Source organism: Manihot esculenta, chromosome 9 (assembly GCF_001659605.2).
Source record: "Manihot esculenta cultivar AM560-2 chromosome 9, M.esculenta_v8, whole genome shotgun sequence".
Classification (NCBI taxonomy): domain Eukaryota; kingdom Viridiplantae; phylum Streptophyta; class Magnoliopsida; order Malpighiales; family Euphorbiaceae; genus Manihot; species Manihot esculenta.
The window spans coordinates 37382731-37398514 of NC_035169.2; the positions used below are offsets into that span (position 1 = coordinate 37382731).

Sequence of the window (15784 nt, forward strand, 5' to 3'; positions counted from 1 at the left end):
TGTAATTGGCATGCATGTTCATCTTCATTCATAATAAAATAAGGGCATTAACAAGAGAAAAAGGGTTTCTTTTTTCTTTTGGTATAAAGAAGGGAAAGAAAGATCCCACATACAAAGTCTAAAGGTCATTTATTTTGACCCCAGCTAATACCTTAAAAGTGAATTAGGATCGAATTTATAAGAAATTGACATTTAAAATTTTTAGACAATAATTAAAAAAAATAAACAAGCAAAAGAGAGATTTTAATGAAAAGTGAAATTAAAATATAAATCGAATGTCTATTAAATTTAATTCATCAAATGTCTTAAGAATTAGGAAAATACAATTCTAATTAACAAACCAAATCGCGTCTGAATTTAAATTTGATCATACAATTTATTAGTGATTACACTTGTTAAATACATAAGCAATTACGAATTTCAAACATCTAAATTAACAATATATTATTTTAAAAATATGAACAATGAATTTTAGGTCAAATAAGAATGCAATAGTAAAAATAATAAGAAAAATTATATAAATATTATAATAATAAAATATGAATAATAATGTTTAGGCATCATCATTCATAAAAAAACTGAAATTTCACCGTATATCTAACTAGAGCTAAAATACAAAAGAAATAAAAAAAACTCAATTGAAAAGAAGATGATGTTGCGGATGTTCACTCAAACATGATTTTATAGGGGTTGAACCCTAGCAAAATCTCTGTCAATTCTTATTAAAAAATCTGATTTAGAATTGTTTTAATTATATATCTCCTTTTTAATTTATTTTTAAAAATATTATTATTTAATTTATTTCCAAGAGATTTTTTGATTTATAGAAGATATTACGCCGCACTTGAAAAAAAGATCATTTGAGATCTGGTAGTTTTAAATAAGGATATCTAATCTTTCTTTCAAATCTTGAATCAATTTCTGGTCTCTTTTCAAATTTGGTGCAAATTGTGGTTTGGTTAGAACTTTGTGCAAATGTTTGCTCTAAACTTTAATTAGATTATTGTCTGTTCAACTAGAGAATTTGAGTAGATTTTATTGTGCAAAGCAAGATCAACTTTTGTCTAAATTATTAATCATCAAATAATTTTTTTTTCATTCTTTTTATCAAATCTGTCATTCACTCCAATGCTTTTATATGAAAGAGCACCAAAAAATAGAAAATTAATTAGAAAGTACTCAAATCAATATTGAGAATAGAGCAATGTGTGTGCTAAAATTGTGTTTTATCAGTTATATATTACACAGAAATGATAATTATAATGGATAGAACTCAACTCTCCAAATTCTAATCGTAAAAGTTGGTATGGAAGTAAGTTAACGTAGATGGATCGTGATAAAGGACTAATTAGACTCCGTCAGAAGTTTTAATTAATATCGTTTGCCTAAGATAAAATAAGAGAAAAGATAGGTTAAAAAACGAAAAGTCTTATTAAAATTTCTCAAAAATTGAAAAGTGTGTTTCTAATAGGTAAAGAAAGCTATTTATAATAGAAAAAAAAACCCTAATATGCAAAATTATGAAAATATCCAAAATTTCCAAAAAAATAATTAAAATACAAAATTGATCTCTTAAACGATAGAATTTTAATATCGAATTTCATGACAGGTCTACGGCTCTCGTCACATTTTTGAAAGTCGTGCGTCTCGAAATTTCCTTCCCGAAAAGCTATCGTGAGTCTCTATCGGATGTCCGCAGCAAAAGTTTGGTCCGATTCAATGCTAATTGCTAAACATGGTTGAGATGGTTTCAAGACCGAATTTATATATACGCGTGAGTACTTTTTCTGTATAAGTTTTTGCTTTTTTGTCTCTACAAATACAAATGGCTGGCTGGTGTGATCAAGGAAAAACAAAGAAAAAGAGAAGCTTTGCAACATGCTAAAGCTAGTAGTGGAAATCATCGGACAAGCTTAATTAATCTCTTTTCAAACTTTTGTTCATATTTGTTGAATTATGTCTTTCTCCAATGTATGTGTATATAGTTGAATACCTATATTTACATATGATATACGTATTCTAGACTTGACTACGTGAATTGTCCCTTTGAAAAAGCACATATCATTTCATTTATCATTTAGTTTTTAAGGTTTTAGTAGAACAACCTTAATGTTAATTAGTTTCTTAGAAAATTGGGAAGCCAAAGTTGCATTGTAAATTAAGAAAGTAAGAAAGCTTTCTTTTTTCTATTTTTGTAAATTAACTAAAAATAGGAATCATTGAAAGGGAAGGAAACATACAAAAGGTTATGAGGAAGAAATAAAGTGGAATATATTTAGCTTCCATTACAAGACACATAAAAGCTTAGGATTTATTAGTTCCAAGCTCATTTCCCAATTCCAACCATGGCGACCACACCCACTGCCCATATCTTTGTTTCCACTTAATTTTCTTTTTAAAAGTTACCTTATTATGCTACAATGTGAGACAGAGATTATCATGAGTTCCAAATCCATCCAGTAAGCAATGCTAAATTTGTAAACCCATTTGAGTCCTGCTTCATTTTTTTCTTGTGGGTTCTAAATTTTGACCCAGCTATTTCTCTTATTATTCACTTTGAATGCACTTCAAACTTGACAATTTACATTTCTGAAAATAATCACTGAAATAAAACTTAATGATTTTGTTTCATGTAATTGATTTTTTCTGTAATGTATGTATTGATGCAGAAAAAGAAATAAAAGTTGAGAATAAAGAAAAACAGGCTTTTTTTTTTTTCAGAAAAGAAAAAACCCAAATGCATTCTGCTTCAAGCTCACTACTCTGAGGGGAATGCTTTGCCTTTGTCCTTCCATGCCCCCCTAGCCCTAGGCCCTAGCCAATTACAAAGGAAGGACCGCGCAATTCCACCCAAGAAATGAATCTTTGGCCAGAGATAAAGACAGGTCAAACAAAGTAAACCACCTCCAAAGATTCTTATTCGAGTATATACGGAAATTTTAATTCCAAAATACTTAAAATAAATAAATAAATAAAACTAAATAATTGAAATTTTGGCCGTTGGGTTTAGAGTGAGTGACATAAAAATGTCAGGAATTTTTTAAAGAATTTTACAGTAAAAAAAGAGAAGAAAAGTAATTTTTTTTCCTGTGATGATTCAGGCCATGCTTAAAGTGGAATGAAAAGCCTTCTTTTTATTGGGAAAAAACCAAAAAGAAAGTCTTCATTGCTTGTGGCTATTTAACATTGAATAGTTGATTGAGCTCATTAATCATGATTCCTACATAAAACCATTTTCTTCAAATTTTGCATAAAGACATAGATGAGATATTCAGGAATATATTCACTATTTCCAAAATGATTCTGCCTTAGAGAAAAGGAAAGATACTGTATAATGTACACCATGCAAGCTGATACTGTTGATATGATTATATTTTGGCTTCACTCGTAATAATTCTAACACTAAGAACCAACATGGTATTGCTGCAACTTCCATGAGCAATTCCTGTGTTCAGGCCTTCAAAAGCACACATTCTCTCTTTTCAACTTTTATTTTTTTAGTTCACAGGCCATTTGCAGACTGAAATAAGTTAAGACCACCTTTAGATAATATTATAATTATAATAAATAATGCAAAAACACAGTAACCATGTCCTCTTTTTTTTTTTTATTATTTTTTTTTATTTTTATTTTTTATGTTTCTAGTCTTTATATAATGCCTCCCACCAAGCAATACCTCTTAGCTGCCTTTAGTAACTTTTCTTCTTTTTACACATCTCCATCTGGGTTCTTTACCATCTGCTCTGGAACCATGCTTTGTCTCTCAAGGGAACAAATGGCGTTGCCTTTAGTTTTGCTTCTGCTATTTTTTTCCGTAAGAGTAGAGTGCAACCTCTCTCTTTTTGATAGAATTGTTCAGTTACCGGGTCAACCTCAAGTCGGGTTCCAGCAGTATTCGGGTTATGTGACCGTTGATAAGAAAAACCAGAGAGCTCTCTTCTACTACTTTGCTGAAGCAGAAACAGATCCAGCTTCTAAGCCACTTGTTCTCTGGCTAAATGGAGGTCTTAAAGCTTTAGTTATTATTATTTTTCTTCATTTATAGGGAAGAAAGGATTTTTCTTTTGGGTTTTGATCGTTTGTTGATGACGCTTTCTTCAGGGCCAGGTTGCTCTTCTTTAGGAGTTGGAGCATTTTCTGAAAATGGGCCATTCAGGCCAAGAGGGCAGGTTCTTGTCAAGAACCAATTTAGCTGGAATAGGGGCAAGTTCTCACATTTATCTTCGGTTGTGCTATTGATTGTATTTTTCCGTTAAACAATTCACAAACTGAAGATGTTAAGCATGTTCATTGCATTGCAGAAGCTAATATGTTGTATTTGGAAACACCAGTTGGAGTTGGGTTCTCTTATTCCACTGATACCTCCTCCTATGCGGATGTTAATGACAAGATCACAGGTATATTTCCGCCAGTTTTTGGTATTTCTCCTTCTGTTGAAGTACTGATTAGCTTTTCAGTTTGTTTTCACTCTCAAGTTGCTTAACATTCGTTTTCCAATTTTTTTACTTGGTAATCTTGCTAGAGAAGCAAGTATAAGAACTGTGAGTTGGATTATGTTGAACTGCAGAAGGAGTAATTTTGTTCCAAAGATTCAAAGTCAAGTTCTTCCCCTTTCTTCTTTTCTTTATTCTATTTTTATAAACTTCGCGGGTATTACTTTTTTTACTCCTGTGCTCTAAATCTTTCGAATCTTTCTGCACACAAGCTTCAAAGACTGAATCTCTCTCTCTCTTTTTTTCCCTTTCAGCTTTACTGATACACCATTTATAATGGCTACCGTGCTTTATTTTTTTTGTTGTTTTGTATCTCAGTTGGTAAGAGGTCCCCTTTACAATAGACCTTTCATTTTGAACCTACGTTTGTCTTTTTGTCATCCATAGCTAGGGACAATCTGGTGTTTTTGCAAAAATGGTTCATCAAATTCCCACAGTACAGAAACAGAAGCTTGTTCCTCACTGGAGAAAGCTATGCCGGTAATACTTTGCTGTTACAAACAATTTATTTTTCCAGTCTAATCATATTGAAAATGGAATGTCTAATTCTTTAATCCTATTATTATAAAAAAAACTAGGTCATTATGTACCCCAACTAGCAGACCTCATGATTGAATTCAACAAGAAGCAGAAGCTGTTCAATTTGAAAGGAATCGCTGTAAGCAGTAACAACAAAGAACAAAGGATCCCCTTCTCTTATTTAAGACAGTTTTCTGTTATTCTGGAGCATTCAGCTTAAGTCCCTTCTTTCTGAATTTATAAAAGGATGCAATGTAAAGCATTTGTCCATTTTGGTTGCAGATAGGAAATCCAGTGTTGGAGTTTGCTACAGACTTCAATTCAAGGGCTGAGTTCTTCTGGTCTCATGGATTGATATCAGACACAACCTATAAAATGTTCACTTCATTTTGTAACTACTCACGTTATGTGAGTGAATACTACAGAGGTTCAGTTTCTCCTATTTGCTCAAGGGTTATGGGCCAAGTGAGTAGAGAAACCAGCCGATTCGTAGACAAGTATGATGTCACCCTAGATGTCTGCATATCATCAGTGCTCTCACAGTCCAAAGCCCTTAGTCCCCAGGTGAGTAGAGTCCATCGTTTGATGTTCTATTCTTTCGTTTTCATTTAGGATATCTGCACTGCAGCAGCCATCCAATCGCTCATTGTAAGACTGGTCTTTTCCTGCCCTTTTTGGTCACACAGCAAGTAGCTGACAATATAGATGTATGCGTGGAAGATGAAACAGTTAACTATCTCAACAGGCTCGATGTGCAGATGGCTCTCCATGCACGCCTTGTCGGTGTCCGACAATGGACTGTTTGCAGCAAGTAATTTCTTCTTCTTCTTCATTATATCTATACTGCATTACTGATTCCAAGGCAGTTAAGAAGTTACTGCCATTCACAGAACTTGCTTTTGGAATAAATTATGGAATAAACAATTCTGTTATCCATTTCTCTTTTCCGTTTGTTGATCACAGCATCCTAGATTATGAGCTGCTGGATTTGGAGATACCAACAATTCATACTGTGGGGAGACTCGTCATGGCAGGAATCCCAGTCTTGGTATACAGGTAAATGTTCCTGCCTTGTCAGACTGATTTATGCATGGTTGATGAGAACTGAACACTGCTTCTTTAGAACAGTGGGGATCAAGATTCTGTTATCCCATTGACCGGAAGTCGAACATTAGTCCAACGATTGGCTGAAGAATTGAAACTGAAAACCTCTGTTCCTTATAGAGTTTGGTTTGAAGGACAGCAGGTAAGTCCGGTTGAATAGAGAAATTAGAAATGTAGAATTTGATTATATGGGGGCTGGTGTAACGGAGAAGGAATTTTATTGGTTTTTTCACCTCAGGTTGGCGGGTGGACTCAAGTATATGGCAATATTCTGTCGTTTGCCACCATCAGAAGAGCATCTCACGAAGCTCCATTTTCCCAGCCAGAGAGATCATTTGTGCTGTTCAAGGCATTTTTGCAAAGGCAGCCTCTACCAGAAGCATTTTGATATCAATTCTTCGATGGGAATGCAAATTCAATTGTAAGTAAAGTTGGATTGCTGTTGCAAAATGGTACCTGACAATTATCTGAGAAGGAAATATTGCATTGGTTTGTTTTATTCTTGGATTCGTCCATGCTATGGAATATAGAAAAATTTTGTAAAGATTTCCGGTCAAGAAAAAAAAAGTTTTTCTATTGCAAATTTTGAAACATTTTTTTCCTGCACTATGAATAAATTAATGAATCTTCAAAAATTTACGAAAAGTATAAAGGCTTAGAATCAACAAATGATGACAATTTGGGATTTTATGAATTTCATTGCATCGCAATACAAGGAGGATGGTTTGGGTGGGGGGTATAATGTGTGCGGTTATCAAGAAACTACTAAAGAAGTTCCTGCAGAACTTCTAGGGCAGGGGGGAACTGCAATTGGGGCTTCAACCTGCATTGTCAAACAACTGAACTGCAAAGCCAATATGGGTTTTGATAACATCACAGATATGCTTAGTCTCTGTTCATCATCTAGGAGTTCTCCGTTAGTAGAATCTCCAGATTTGCATTTGTGATGGCCCAAAGATTCTTCTGTGTCATGCTTTGATGTAGGACCTGGGCCTGACACTTTCGCAGGCTGCACTGTTCGCATCCTGTGACATTGTATAAAAATGCATATTCAATAGTCATTTTGTCTGAACTCTCGCCTTAGCCTAGTGGTAAAGGTGGCGTCATTACATATTTAATTAATGTAATCTCCATCTCCAATACTTCAAAACATCATTTCATCTGCTATAAAAGATTTGAAGTGAATTTTTGTTATATTATCTGATTGTTTTTGCAAATTGAAGTTATAATGTCATATACCCAAATAGATGAAACAGCCTCTTCCATCAAAAGAAGAATAAAGAAGAATACTCCTTCACCTACTTATAAGCAGAAAAGAAAAGATACCTGCACTCAATATTGCAGGAATACTTCAGAAGGTTTGGATTATGCTTTGTACGTCCACTGCATTTTCACAACATGGATACTTCAGTTGCCATGGAGTAAAACAGGTGTTCATTTAAGCAACAACCACATTGAAATTTACCTATAGCTTGGTAGTGACAATTTAATTGATGGTCCTGCTCTTACCCACTTGTCATATTTCAGCCCAGGAACTGATATCATCAGGAAAAGAAAAAAATAAAGAATATGCAGCAATGAAACCAATTATGATCCTCTAATGACAAAACGCTGTATTTACAGAACTGTGCAGCAAAAATTTCTGCCGCGAAACTTGTTGCCTAATGATTGATGGCGATTAAGTCCCTAGATAAATGGACTACTGACCTTGAGGCTTCTATATCTCTTACCAATCATCTTAAATCTCTTGATATGGGTAGAAGCTGCATCTTCAGTAAGGGCAGCACAGCTAACAAATAAATAAGAAAACTACGATGCCTATGATAAAGCCCAAAATCACCAGCAGCCTCCGAGCCTACAACAGCTAGCTGGTAATGCAACAAGGGTAAGCACTAAGCAGTGGTTCCTCACTTCCTCAAATGACACGAGACAAGGAGAGGCTAATCTCATTGCAACAGGAATAATCAACTTAGGAGTAATACTAAGTGGCTTTTGAAGACAATGACACCAATAAATTCTCCTTTGGTTTCTTTCTCATGGAAAATTCTACAATTGAGAATCAAAGCAACAGTTTAGCTCGAAAGAATTGAAGTTTAAATATAACCAACTCACCAAGAGTTGCAAGGTTGATGTGACACATGTTTGTCGCAGAAGAACCGGTAATTTCAGTCACCTGGACATCCATCCTATCCTTGGATCTAGAGTGTCCAGTATCCAAACCAATCATTTTGAGGAAGAGATTGGATTTACTCATGTGCTGCGTAGGAATTGCGGCAATCCTCTGCTTGAAACAGACCACATTACAGAACAAGATAAGAATGTCTCATTTTCATTCAATTGATTGAAATTTCTCTTAGACTTGAAATGTAAATGACTTTGACTGAGAGATGGTAAAACCATAATCTGCCCCTGGTGCTAATACACAAGGAACCCTACTCGAAGAATGATATTTCATGGTTATGAAGTAGCAGATATAGCATATCAAACAGAGTAATAAATGCGGTTTAATGGAAGTTCACAAATTGAAGTATCACCTTAGAAAACTTGGCAACATGACTTGGGAGCCCAACTTCCTGCAAACAAGGAGTGAAAGAATGATGACCAATAAGATATCTACTTCTCGTTCAATGCCATTGCGCTAGTAGCCCAGCGGGCGAGTTGTAGTGCAGGAATTCAATGTTTGAATCCTAGACGACTTGTAATCCTTTAGTAAGTCCCGAAACACCAAAAAAAAAAAAAAAAAAAAAAAAAAAGAAAAAAAGAAAATAAAGCTTTCTGGTTCAGTGGCCAAATAGTACCATGTTCACACATGGCATCCCCATCTCAGCTCATGGAAGCTGCTTGAGTAACCAGATGAGAGAAAAAGGCAGCTAATTCCATGTGGGGTAGTCGTCTTCTTTTTAAGGCTTAATTGTTGTTGGTTCTTTTCACTTTAGAAGAATATTAAAATGCTATAAAAGCAATTGCTCCCCTAATGATATATCAATTCACTCTAATGATAGTCCAATGAATATATTCTTAGAATATTCAAACGATTAAGATATTCCCATGAAAAATGCTATGTAACCAATTTAAATACGAAGCCAAGTTTCAGAATTTGCAAAGCATTTTTGTGACCTTCCACCTTTCTTCCATGACCACAAGCATCATTACTGCTCACAAGCACCCTGGCCGCCCATCTGTTGACAAAATGAAAAGGGCCACTTAAAAGTGCAAACTTCTAGTTGATAACTTCCAAAATATAAATGAAAAGAACATCCTGTAATAGCAGAAAGGTAACTTTCTGGTTTAGGTTCAATGGATAGGAAACTGTGTGCTCCAGGTCACACTGAAAACGTACTCCCATGGTTTGTTTGATGCCCAAGTCACCAACATGAGACCACAGCAACTTCACCAGTTGCTCTGAGGCCACTTGCAGATAAATTTGGTGGTATTTATATTTCAAAAGATGATTCATTTGATAGAAAATTCGTGGAACAAAAGAAAGCACATGCAAGTTACCAACTTGACTGACCCAATACACATATGTATCTACTAGAGTCGGACCAAGATGGCCCTAATACATTGAACTGACATAATAAAAACCCAGACCAAGACCAAGGCCGTGGGTCTGGAAGTTGTACTTAAACCAGGAAATAGATGGGACCTTTCACTTATAGAACAATTATTTATTGTTCATCATCATTGTAAACAGGAAGATATGGATGGGTAAACTCACGCGCAGGACGTTGGAGGGTTCCACACGATTCCCGCAATCACCACTAGCTGTAGATAGAGAAAAACACTGTTACTTTTGCTAGGGACCAATGAAATAACAAAAACCAGACCATTTTCGTTGTCATGCGATGAAATCAATCACCGAGAATTGATTTAACAACCACTCAATGCAAACAATTTTGAGTAAGAACATTAGCCTAGCCTACAACCTCATCAAATGCCCCAGCTGGACTTTCCTCATAGTTAGCGAGAAAAAAGCCACCAAGTGTGTACCTACAGCGTAAACACAAGAATTACGGGTGAAAAAGGGAGTCTTTAACTGATAATCCCAGCCCCTTCGCCCCTTCAAAGTTCAAAACAATGATCATACAAAAAGTATAAAGAACATGTATATACCCAAAAGCTTCAACTAATCTAAACTCTTGTGGAATGAATGCTCTAGCTGTTTCTGCTTTCACAAGATGAAGCTGATACAAAGCACTGAATGAACATACAGATCATTAAGAATCTCCATGTACGGTACTGGTACATTATATGAAGTTTAGCCATAAAGAAAAATGAAAGAAATTGAAGTAAATTAAAGATTTGTAAGAGACATGCCTGCCCTTAAATATCCATGGAGGCTTCCCATAGCCCGACGAACATTTTGTTTCTGCAATTTCCATGACTACAAGATTTGGAGATGCCGACAGCAGTTCAACTTCAACCCATCCTAACAAAAATACAGTAATATCCATTCTTTTTATTTGACATGAGAGGAATTCTACAAACAATTAACAGATCTGCATCCTGCATTGTCTCTGTACAATCATACCAATCAAACAATTTGAGAATGCTCTCTAACAACAGAAAATCTGGAAATATATACTAGGCACTCCCATCACATGCAAGTTCATCAAGGCTTTAAGTACAAAAGTTAAATAAGAAGTCTAAAAGAAATTTCAAGTCAAGAGACAAGATTCGGAGAATAAAAAATTCCTGCATGAACACAAGAGATATCTGATCATAAGGCTCCAATAATTGTTTCATGAAGATAAAGAAACTGTTATATCCAGTTTATTCAAATTTGAGAGAATGGAACACAAGACATGAACATCAAGATGCTTCAGGGTAAGATAACAAACATACCCATGGATGACAAAGTAGCACAAGAGAAAACATAACAAACATACCCATGGATGACAAAGTAGCACAATAGAAAACTGGACAGGTACTTGTAAACCTTTAAGGGAAGTCTAATAGAAATAAGGAAGCAAAACCCATCTTATATTTATGAAAACCAACAAAACTTTACTGGGAGAAGTGAGAAGAGTCGAGCTTACAGTTGCAAAGAATTGAGTGGGAGAGTGTGGAAGACACAGAATTTATAGTGGGGCCGGAGAGAGAAATTGGGTAGAGGGGATGGAGTGAGCAAAGCAATCAGAGGCCGCGAAGTGGATAGGATTTATCTATCCATCCATTCATTTTATCATACGTGAGCAGTGAGTTTTTTTTTTTTTTTTTTTTTAAATGGTGAGCAGTGAGCTTTTTCTTTGGCGCCAACCGCATTTAACAATTCCATCAAATTCCAGCGGGGGCTTCGCTTCACCGACTAAACTAGGGACGCAAAGGAGTAGAGCATAATTTATGTTATTGTTGGTAGATTATGTGAAATATATAGTTAGGGGAGCATAATGGTATGATCCACAGCCAACTGCTGCCCCGCCAATTACATTATTACCAAGACCAAATCACTAGTTGTCCCGTTTTGGGTACGGATAAAAAAACAAAAATTATAAAAGCTTAAATTTATTCCGAGTAAGACTGCTAAAAATATTATATTTAAATTATCATTAAAATATAAATAAATTACCGGGAGTATAAATCATATTTTTTAATTTTAATAAATGATTATATTAATTATTTAACTTTTAAAAATAAATTTAAATACAACAGTAAGTTATATACAATAATTTAAAAATATATATCAGCCGTAGGTTACATATAATATATAATTAAATCAAACAAACTTTATATATCCATTAATATAGGTGTTTGGCAATATTTGTCTTTGAATCAATTTTTGAGTGAAATTAAATTAAATTAAATTTATTTTTATTAATGGTGAATAAAGCAAAAGCTCTCTCGAGTCTCAACCTTATCCGAGGATTTTGCTCACAATAGAACTCTCTACTGAAATGTAAATTAATAGTCAGGTCTGCATAAAAAGAGCTAAAAGTTAAATATGAATGACCTGACCTCAATGAAATTGCTAAATTTCCTATTCATAGATCACACGCAGAAATGGATCACCACAATCTCAATCAATTTGTTTGATACCCTTAAACTGCAAAGCCTCACATTTTCTACTATATTTGAAATTCAAAAGCCCCATTCACCATCACACAATCAACAAGTCTATTAAGATTCTACAAGACGATTCGTACACGCACATAAATTATTTTTGCACTTACAAACCATCGAGCACATCCCATGTTTCTCCTTTACAGTAAGAATTATTTGATTATATTAAAAAACAAGGGAGTATGGAAATTGGAAGGTAATTAAAGAGCTTCTTTTCTGTTATTGTCTGAAGAAACACATGCAGAGCAATTAATGGGACAGCTCAATGGCTACAAGGGACGTTGGTGAATTCTGAACAAAATGAGACCATTCCTTATCGTTTTCCATTTCTTCATTTTAGGCTGAGTGTATCAAGCACTAAACATGGTCTTCTCCGAAGACTGGGTGACTAAATATGATTTCTACTGATATTTTATAAATATATCTATTTTTATTTGAGTGGTTTTATATATACACAATAATTTTAGAATAACACACAGATTTTATTATTGTTATTCTAAAGGAAAAAACCTTTAACATTCCAATTCCAATTTTTACTTTCCGATGAAAGTAAACTTACTGACATTAATCAATACGATTTGTCAGAGCATTAATCAAAACGTTACTTGATATACATAGTTTTCCTTCAGTAATTCAATTCTGAGGAAAAATCCAAGGAAGGCCAATGGGCTTTGAACTCGTATCTTTATATATGTACCAGTTGGGCTTTCAATTCGATCATAATCCAAGCTTCGGCTGAATAATCAAGAGGGGCTCAATTCCTCGGGCTTCCGGCTCCCCATTTCCGCGTTGGAGTCGCGTGCAATTTTTGTGAGGCAGACGAAACTTCAGCTCACGGTGGCCGGTGGGCACTGCAAGGATGCTTGAGGAGTTCTTCGCTGGTGGGCAAATGGATTTTACGCGCCACCAGTCCCAACCTCTTATGTTCCTCTCCGGTCCTCCTTCTTGGTGAGTGCTAATAGCCATATCCTCGCTCTCTCCCTAGCTTTATTGGAAATCATAATTGAATTTGGTAATTTGCAGCGGGAAAACGTCTTTACTGTTCCAGTTCGCATTCAACAACGCCATAGCTGAGACTAATGAAGGTGCCAAATCTACCGTGGTCTTCATATGCAACCGCAGCAGGCTAGAAAACAAACCCCCTTTTCTCTGTCAGGTCTTGCTCTTGTTCTTTATTCTGGTTTTTCAATCTCTCCCTTCTCCTCTCGAAATGGGTTTTTCCCCCTTCAACAATTTTATGGTTGAAATTTTCAGGGCGTTGATCCATCTTCTGGCACCTTTCAACGCATACAAATGAAGTAATGAACTCTCTCAGTTCTTCCACAGTTGTTTTAGATTCTCTTTTCACCTGTTATTGAATCATTCTTCTAAAAGGTATGTGCATGATGATGAAGGCATTAAAAAGTACTTTGCTGCATTCCACCTGTATGATAAATTTCCAGTAGCAGTTGTTATTGATGATTTTGGAGACTTTTTCAGTGAAAGGTACTCACTATCTTGTAAATTATTTCTTCATCTCTCCTAGTTCTCAGTATGAGATTTTACCCACAATTATATTCTATTTTAATTTCATTTTGTTTGCCTTTTACTTGCAAAAATTTTTAAGGACCTGCCAACAGAGATATCAGAATCCTCGCGGAAGAGACTTAGCGATGGTTCGAACTCTTGCTTTGTGCCACAACGCAGTAACGCATGCAAAGTGAGTTTAATTAACACGATGCTCTGCCTGACTTCTTAATTCTCCTTCTTGCAAGTGTTAACGCTGGTTTAAACTGTATGGACAGTGAGAAAGGTCATTGCAAGCTTTTGCTCTCTGATACCCACCACGGAGACTCCCCGAGGTCGCTCTTCATCTATAAAAGATGGGTTTCATCCATTTTCACCATCAAAGGTTTGCACCAAAGTTAAAACCTGTGATATGTGGGAAATGGTTTATGTGTTTGAATGTTGTTTTGGTACCATTTTTGTACATATAGTTAGACGACTAGACGTTAAAAGAAAACTAGGATTGATTGAATATTTTTGTCGAAGGTGATGGCAAGGGATCATTTCTTCTAAGAAGACGCAGTAATTTGGAAAGTGGGAGCTCTGAGAGGACAAGGATTGCCAAATACTCTATAGCTCTTCAATATTTATTTCTGGAGGGGATCCTCGAAGATGATGAGAATAAAACGTAGTGTTGCTTCAGTGCATGTAAAAGTAGTAAGTGCTTGATGAATATCCAACTTCAAATAACCACATGTAAATTACAATTCTTTCTGATGATATGAGTTGTAAAATCTACGGAAAAACTTGGTAATGAAATGTTTTCTTTTACCTTAATTATGGTTGAGGGTATTGGAGTGTTGAATATTCACATCCAGCATTATTAGTTGTATATGTTGAAATTCCTCTTTCCTTTAATACCCCCCTTTTCTATCAGGAACTTAGAAAAGAAAAGAACATATTTAACTTGCATGTATTGTTCAACAACTTCGTTAGATACATTGCCAAGGGATTTATCTTCACTAAACATTCTATGTAGACTCCTTTTTGTACTCAGGGTCACAAAATTCTCCACCAAGATCATCACAAGCCTCTTCTAGGAACACCCTGTAACAAATAATGAAACATCAAATGGAAGATCCTTATCGGAAATGAAACAACTTTGTTAAACAACAGATATCTTACGTCTTGGGACTATTGTATTCTAAGTAGTCTGTGTCTATCTGTTCAGTAGTAGTGCTAGTAGTGCTTTTGGCAACTGATTTGAGCTTCACTTCAGGATACATTTCAACATCACAAGCTTCCCCTCCTATTGTCTCGCAAGCCTCAGCTGGGAAAACCCTAGGTACAAAAAGCATCCCAATATATTATGCTGTTAAATGTCAAGTGACTTCACAGTTTGGTGATGAATGGAGAAAATGAGACTTACGAGGTCATGGAGCTGTAATCAACTGTTGAAGCGTCATCAGCCACTACTGAACTTCCTTTGATTGGGGAACATCTGGGAATATTCAACCTTGGGAAGGTCCTCCTTTGCAAGACCAAGGGTTTGGCAGGAGTTGTAACAGGGAGAGGTGGCGGCGAAAGATGTAAGAGCGCCTGCATCTTCTGTAGGTGGTGCTTGAGGCAAACATCTGAAGGAGAGGGATCAACGTTATAAGCATCCAGTATATCATTTTCGTAGAGTGAAAATGACTTGGAACGGATAAGGTGGCAAGATTTTCCCGGGGAGTGGATAAGGTTTTCTTCTGTCTGACGTGGGAGTGAAGCTTTCAGAGCCTTGGATATTTTGACCCATTGACAGGTAACAGATGAGGGACCGTTAACCATTTATATAAAACCTGTTAAAGTAAAGGGTCGAACATTGACAAGGTTAAAAATGAAATTAACCTTTGTAAAATTACGTGCATGTGAAATTAAAGTTAAAAATTTTGTAAATAAAGTACCTCTATTATTCTCACCACTAATAGAAATACTATTAAAAAATGAGAAGCTTAACCCTCAAAAAAGGCTTTCTTTTTTTTTTTATTTAAAAAAAAGTGTCGAGAAGATTTAGTTGAGAAAGACCTAGAATTACACTTAATAATTAAGCTGGTGTTTAATTTACTATTTTGAGATAGTTA

General features: G+C 35.3%; 4 protein-coding genes across 7 annotated transcripts; 2 read left to right on the forward strand and 2 right to left on the reverse strand.

The window, feature by feature from the left end:
• Nucleotides 1–3640: 3640 nt before the first annotated feature.
• On the forward strand, nucleotides 3641–6705 carry LOC110623677 (serine carboxypeptidase-like 45). Of its 2 annotated transcripts, none has more exons than XR_002489313.2 (10): nucleotides 3641–4004; nucleotides 4102–4203; nucleotides 4302–4397; nucleotides 4881–4973; nucleotides 5072–5151; nucleotides 5295–5576; nucleotides 5699–5823; nucleotides 5976–6068; nucleotides 6136–6258; nucleotides 6355–6496. XR_002489313.2 is itself a non-coding variant. In XM_021768689.2 (10 exons), the coding sequence occupies exons 1-10, from the start codon at nucleotides 3656–3658 to the stop codon at nucleotides 6502–6504; spliced, it is 1488 nt and encodes a 495-aa protein (XP_021624381.2). In that variant the 5' UTR covers nucleotides 3641–3655; the 3' UTR covers nucleotides 6505–6705. The 2 variants fall into 2 exon arrangements, 1 of the variants encoding a protein (XP_021624381.2); XM_021768689.2 differs by having other exon boundaries at nucleotides 6141–6258; nucleotides 6355–6705.
• An 80-nt stretch (nucleotides 6706–6785) lies between these two features.
• Nucleotides 6786–11279, reverse strand: LOC110623678 (protein NEOXANTHIN-DEFICIENT 1). 3 transcript variants are annotated; one of them, XM_021768692.2, is made up of 11 exons: nucleotides 11156–11279; nucleotides 10434–10545; nucleotides 10230–10313; nucleotides 10043–10106; nucleotides 9835–9881; nucleotides 9241–9295; nucleotides 8651–8689; nucleotides 8229–8397; nucleotides 7582–7651; nucleotides 7443–7499; nucleotides 6786–7141 (listed from the first exon to the last, which is right to left on the reverse strand). In XM_021768692.2, exons 2-11 carry the CDS (start codon nucleotides 10496–10498, stop codon nucleotides 6871–6873), a joined length of 921 nt encoding a protein of 306 aa, XP_021624384.1. In that variant the 5' UTR covers nucleotides 10499–10545; nucleotides 11156–11279; the 3' UTR covers nucleotides 6786–6870. The 3 variants fall into 3 exon arrangements, with proteins under 3 accessions (XP_021624384.1, XP_021624383.1, XP_021624382.1); XM_021768691.2 differs by having other exon boundaries at nucleotides 11006–11169; XM_021768690.2 differs by having other exon boundaries at nucleotides 10434–10633; nucleotides 11006–11169.
• Nucleotides 11280–12911: 1632 nt separating this feature from the next.
• LOC110622011 lies at nucleotides 12912–14498 on the forward strand. The gene is made up of 7 exons (XM_021766345.2): nucleotides 12912–13124; nucleotides 13200–13332; nucleotides 13431–13474; nucleotides 13551–13661; nucleotides 13783–13875; nucleotides 13961–14067; nucleotides 14208–14498. The coding sequence occupies exons 1-7, from the start codon at nucleotides 13036–13038 to the stop codon at nucleotides 14351–14353; spliced, it is 723 nt and encodes a 240-aa protein (XP_021622037.1). The 5' UTR covers nucleotides 12912–13035; the 3' UTR covers nucleotides 14354–14498.
• Nucleotides 14499–14620: 122 nt separating this feature from the next.
• LOC110622012 (light-regulated protein 1, chloroplastic) lies at nucleotides 14621–15506 on the reverse strand. Its single transcript, XM_021766347.2, has 3 exons — nucleotides 15091–15506; nucleotides 14847–15002; nucleotides 14621–14768 (listed from the first exon to the last, which is right to left on the reverse strand). The coding sequence occupies exons 1-3, from the start codon at nucleotides 15489–15491 to the stop codon at nucleotides 14693–14695; spliced, it is 633 nt and encodes a 210-aa protein (XP_021622039.1). The 5' UTR covers nucleotides 15492–15506; the 3' UTR covers nucleotides 14621–14692.
• Nucleotides 15507–15784: the final 278 nt, after the last annotated feature.

Excerpts from the sequence above, each read along its gene's own strand:
- LOC110622012 (XM_021766347.2), bottom strand. The coding sequence starts at position 15,491 with ATGGTTAACGGTCCCTCATCTGTTACCTGTCAATGGGTCAAAATATCC. Across the intron at positions 15,003-15,090 it reads GATTACAGCTCCATGACCTC|GGTTTTCCCAGCTGAGGCTT; the intron begins GTAAGTCTCATT and ends TTTTGTACCTAG. Across the intron at positions 14,769-14,846 it reads GAATACAATAGTCCCAAGAC|GGTGTTCCTAGAAGAGGCTT; the intron begins GTAAGATATCTG and ends TATTTGTTACAG.
- LOC110622011 (XM_021766345.2), top strand. The coding sequence starts at position 13,036 with ATGCTTGAGGAGTTCTTCGCTGGTGGGCAAATGGATTTTACGCGCCAC. Across the intron at positions 13,475-13,550 it reads TTTCAACGCATACAAATGAA|GTATGTGCATGATGATGAAG; the intron begins GTAATGAACTCT and ends TTCTTCTAAAAG. Across the intron at positions 13,876-13,960 it reads AACGCAGTAACGCATGCAAA|TGAGAAAGGTCATTGCAAGC; the intron begins GTGAGTTTAATT and ends CTGTATGGACAG.
- LOC110623678 (XM_021768690.2), bottom strand. The coding sequence starts at position 10,570 with ATGGATATTACTGTATTTTTGTTAGGATGGGTTGAAGTTGAACTGCTG. Across the intron at positions 9,296-9,834 it reads AACCCTCCAACGTCCTGCGC|ATGGGCGGCCAGGGTGCTTG; the intron begins GTGAGTTTACCC and ends TTTTGTCAACAG. Across the intron at positions 7,500-7,581 it reads TTGTCACTACCAAGCTATAG|TGGACGTACAAAGCATAATC; the intron begins GTAAATTTCAAT and ends GTGAAAATGCAG.
- LOC110623677 (XM_021768689.2), top strand. The coding sequence starts at position 3,656 with ATGCCTCCCACCAAGCAATACCTCTTAGCTGCCTTTAGTAACTTTTCT. Across the intron at positions 4,005-4,101 it reads TGTTCTCTGGCTAAATGGAG|GGCCAGGTTGCTCTTCTTTA; the intron begins GTCTTAAAGCTT and ends CGCTTTCTTCAG. Across the intron at positions 6,259-6,354 it reads TTTGGTTTGAAGGACAGCAG|GTTGGCGGGTGGACTCAAGT; the intron begins GTAAGTCCGGTT and ends TTTTCACCTCAG.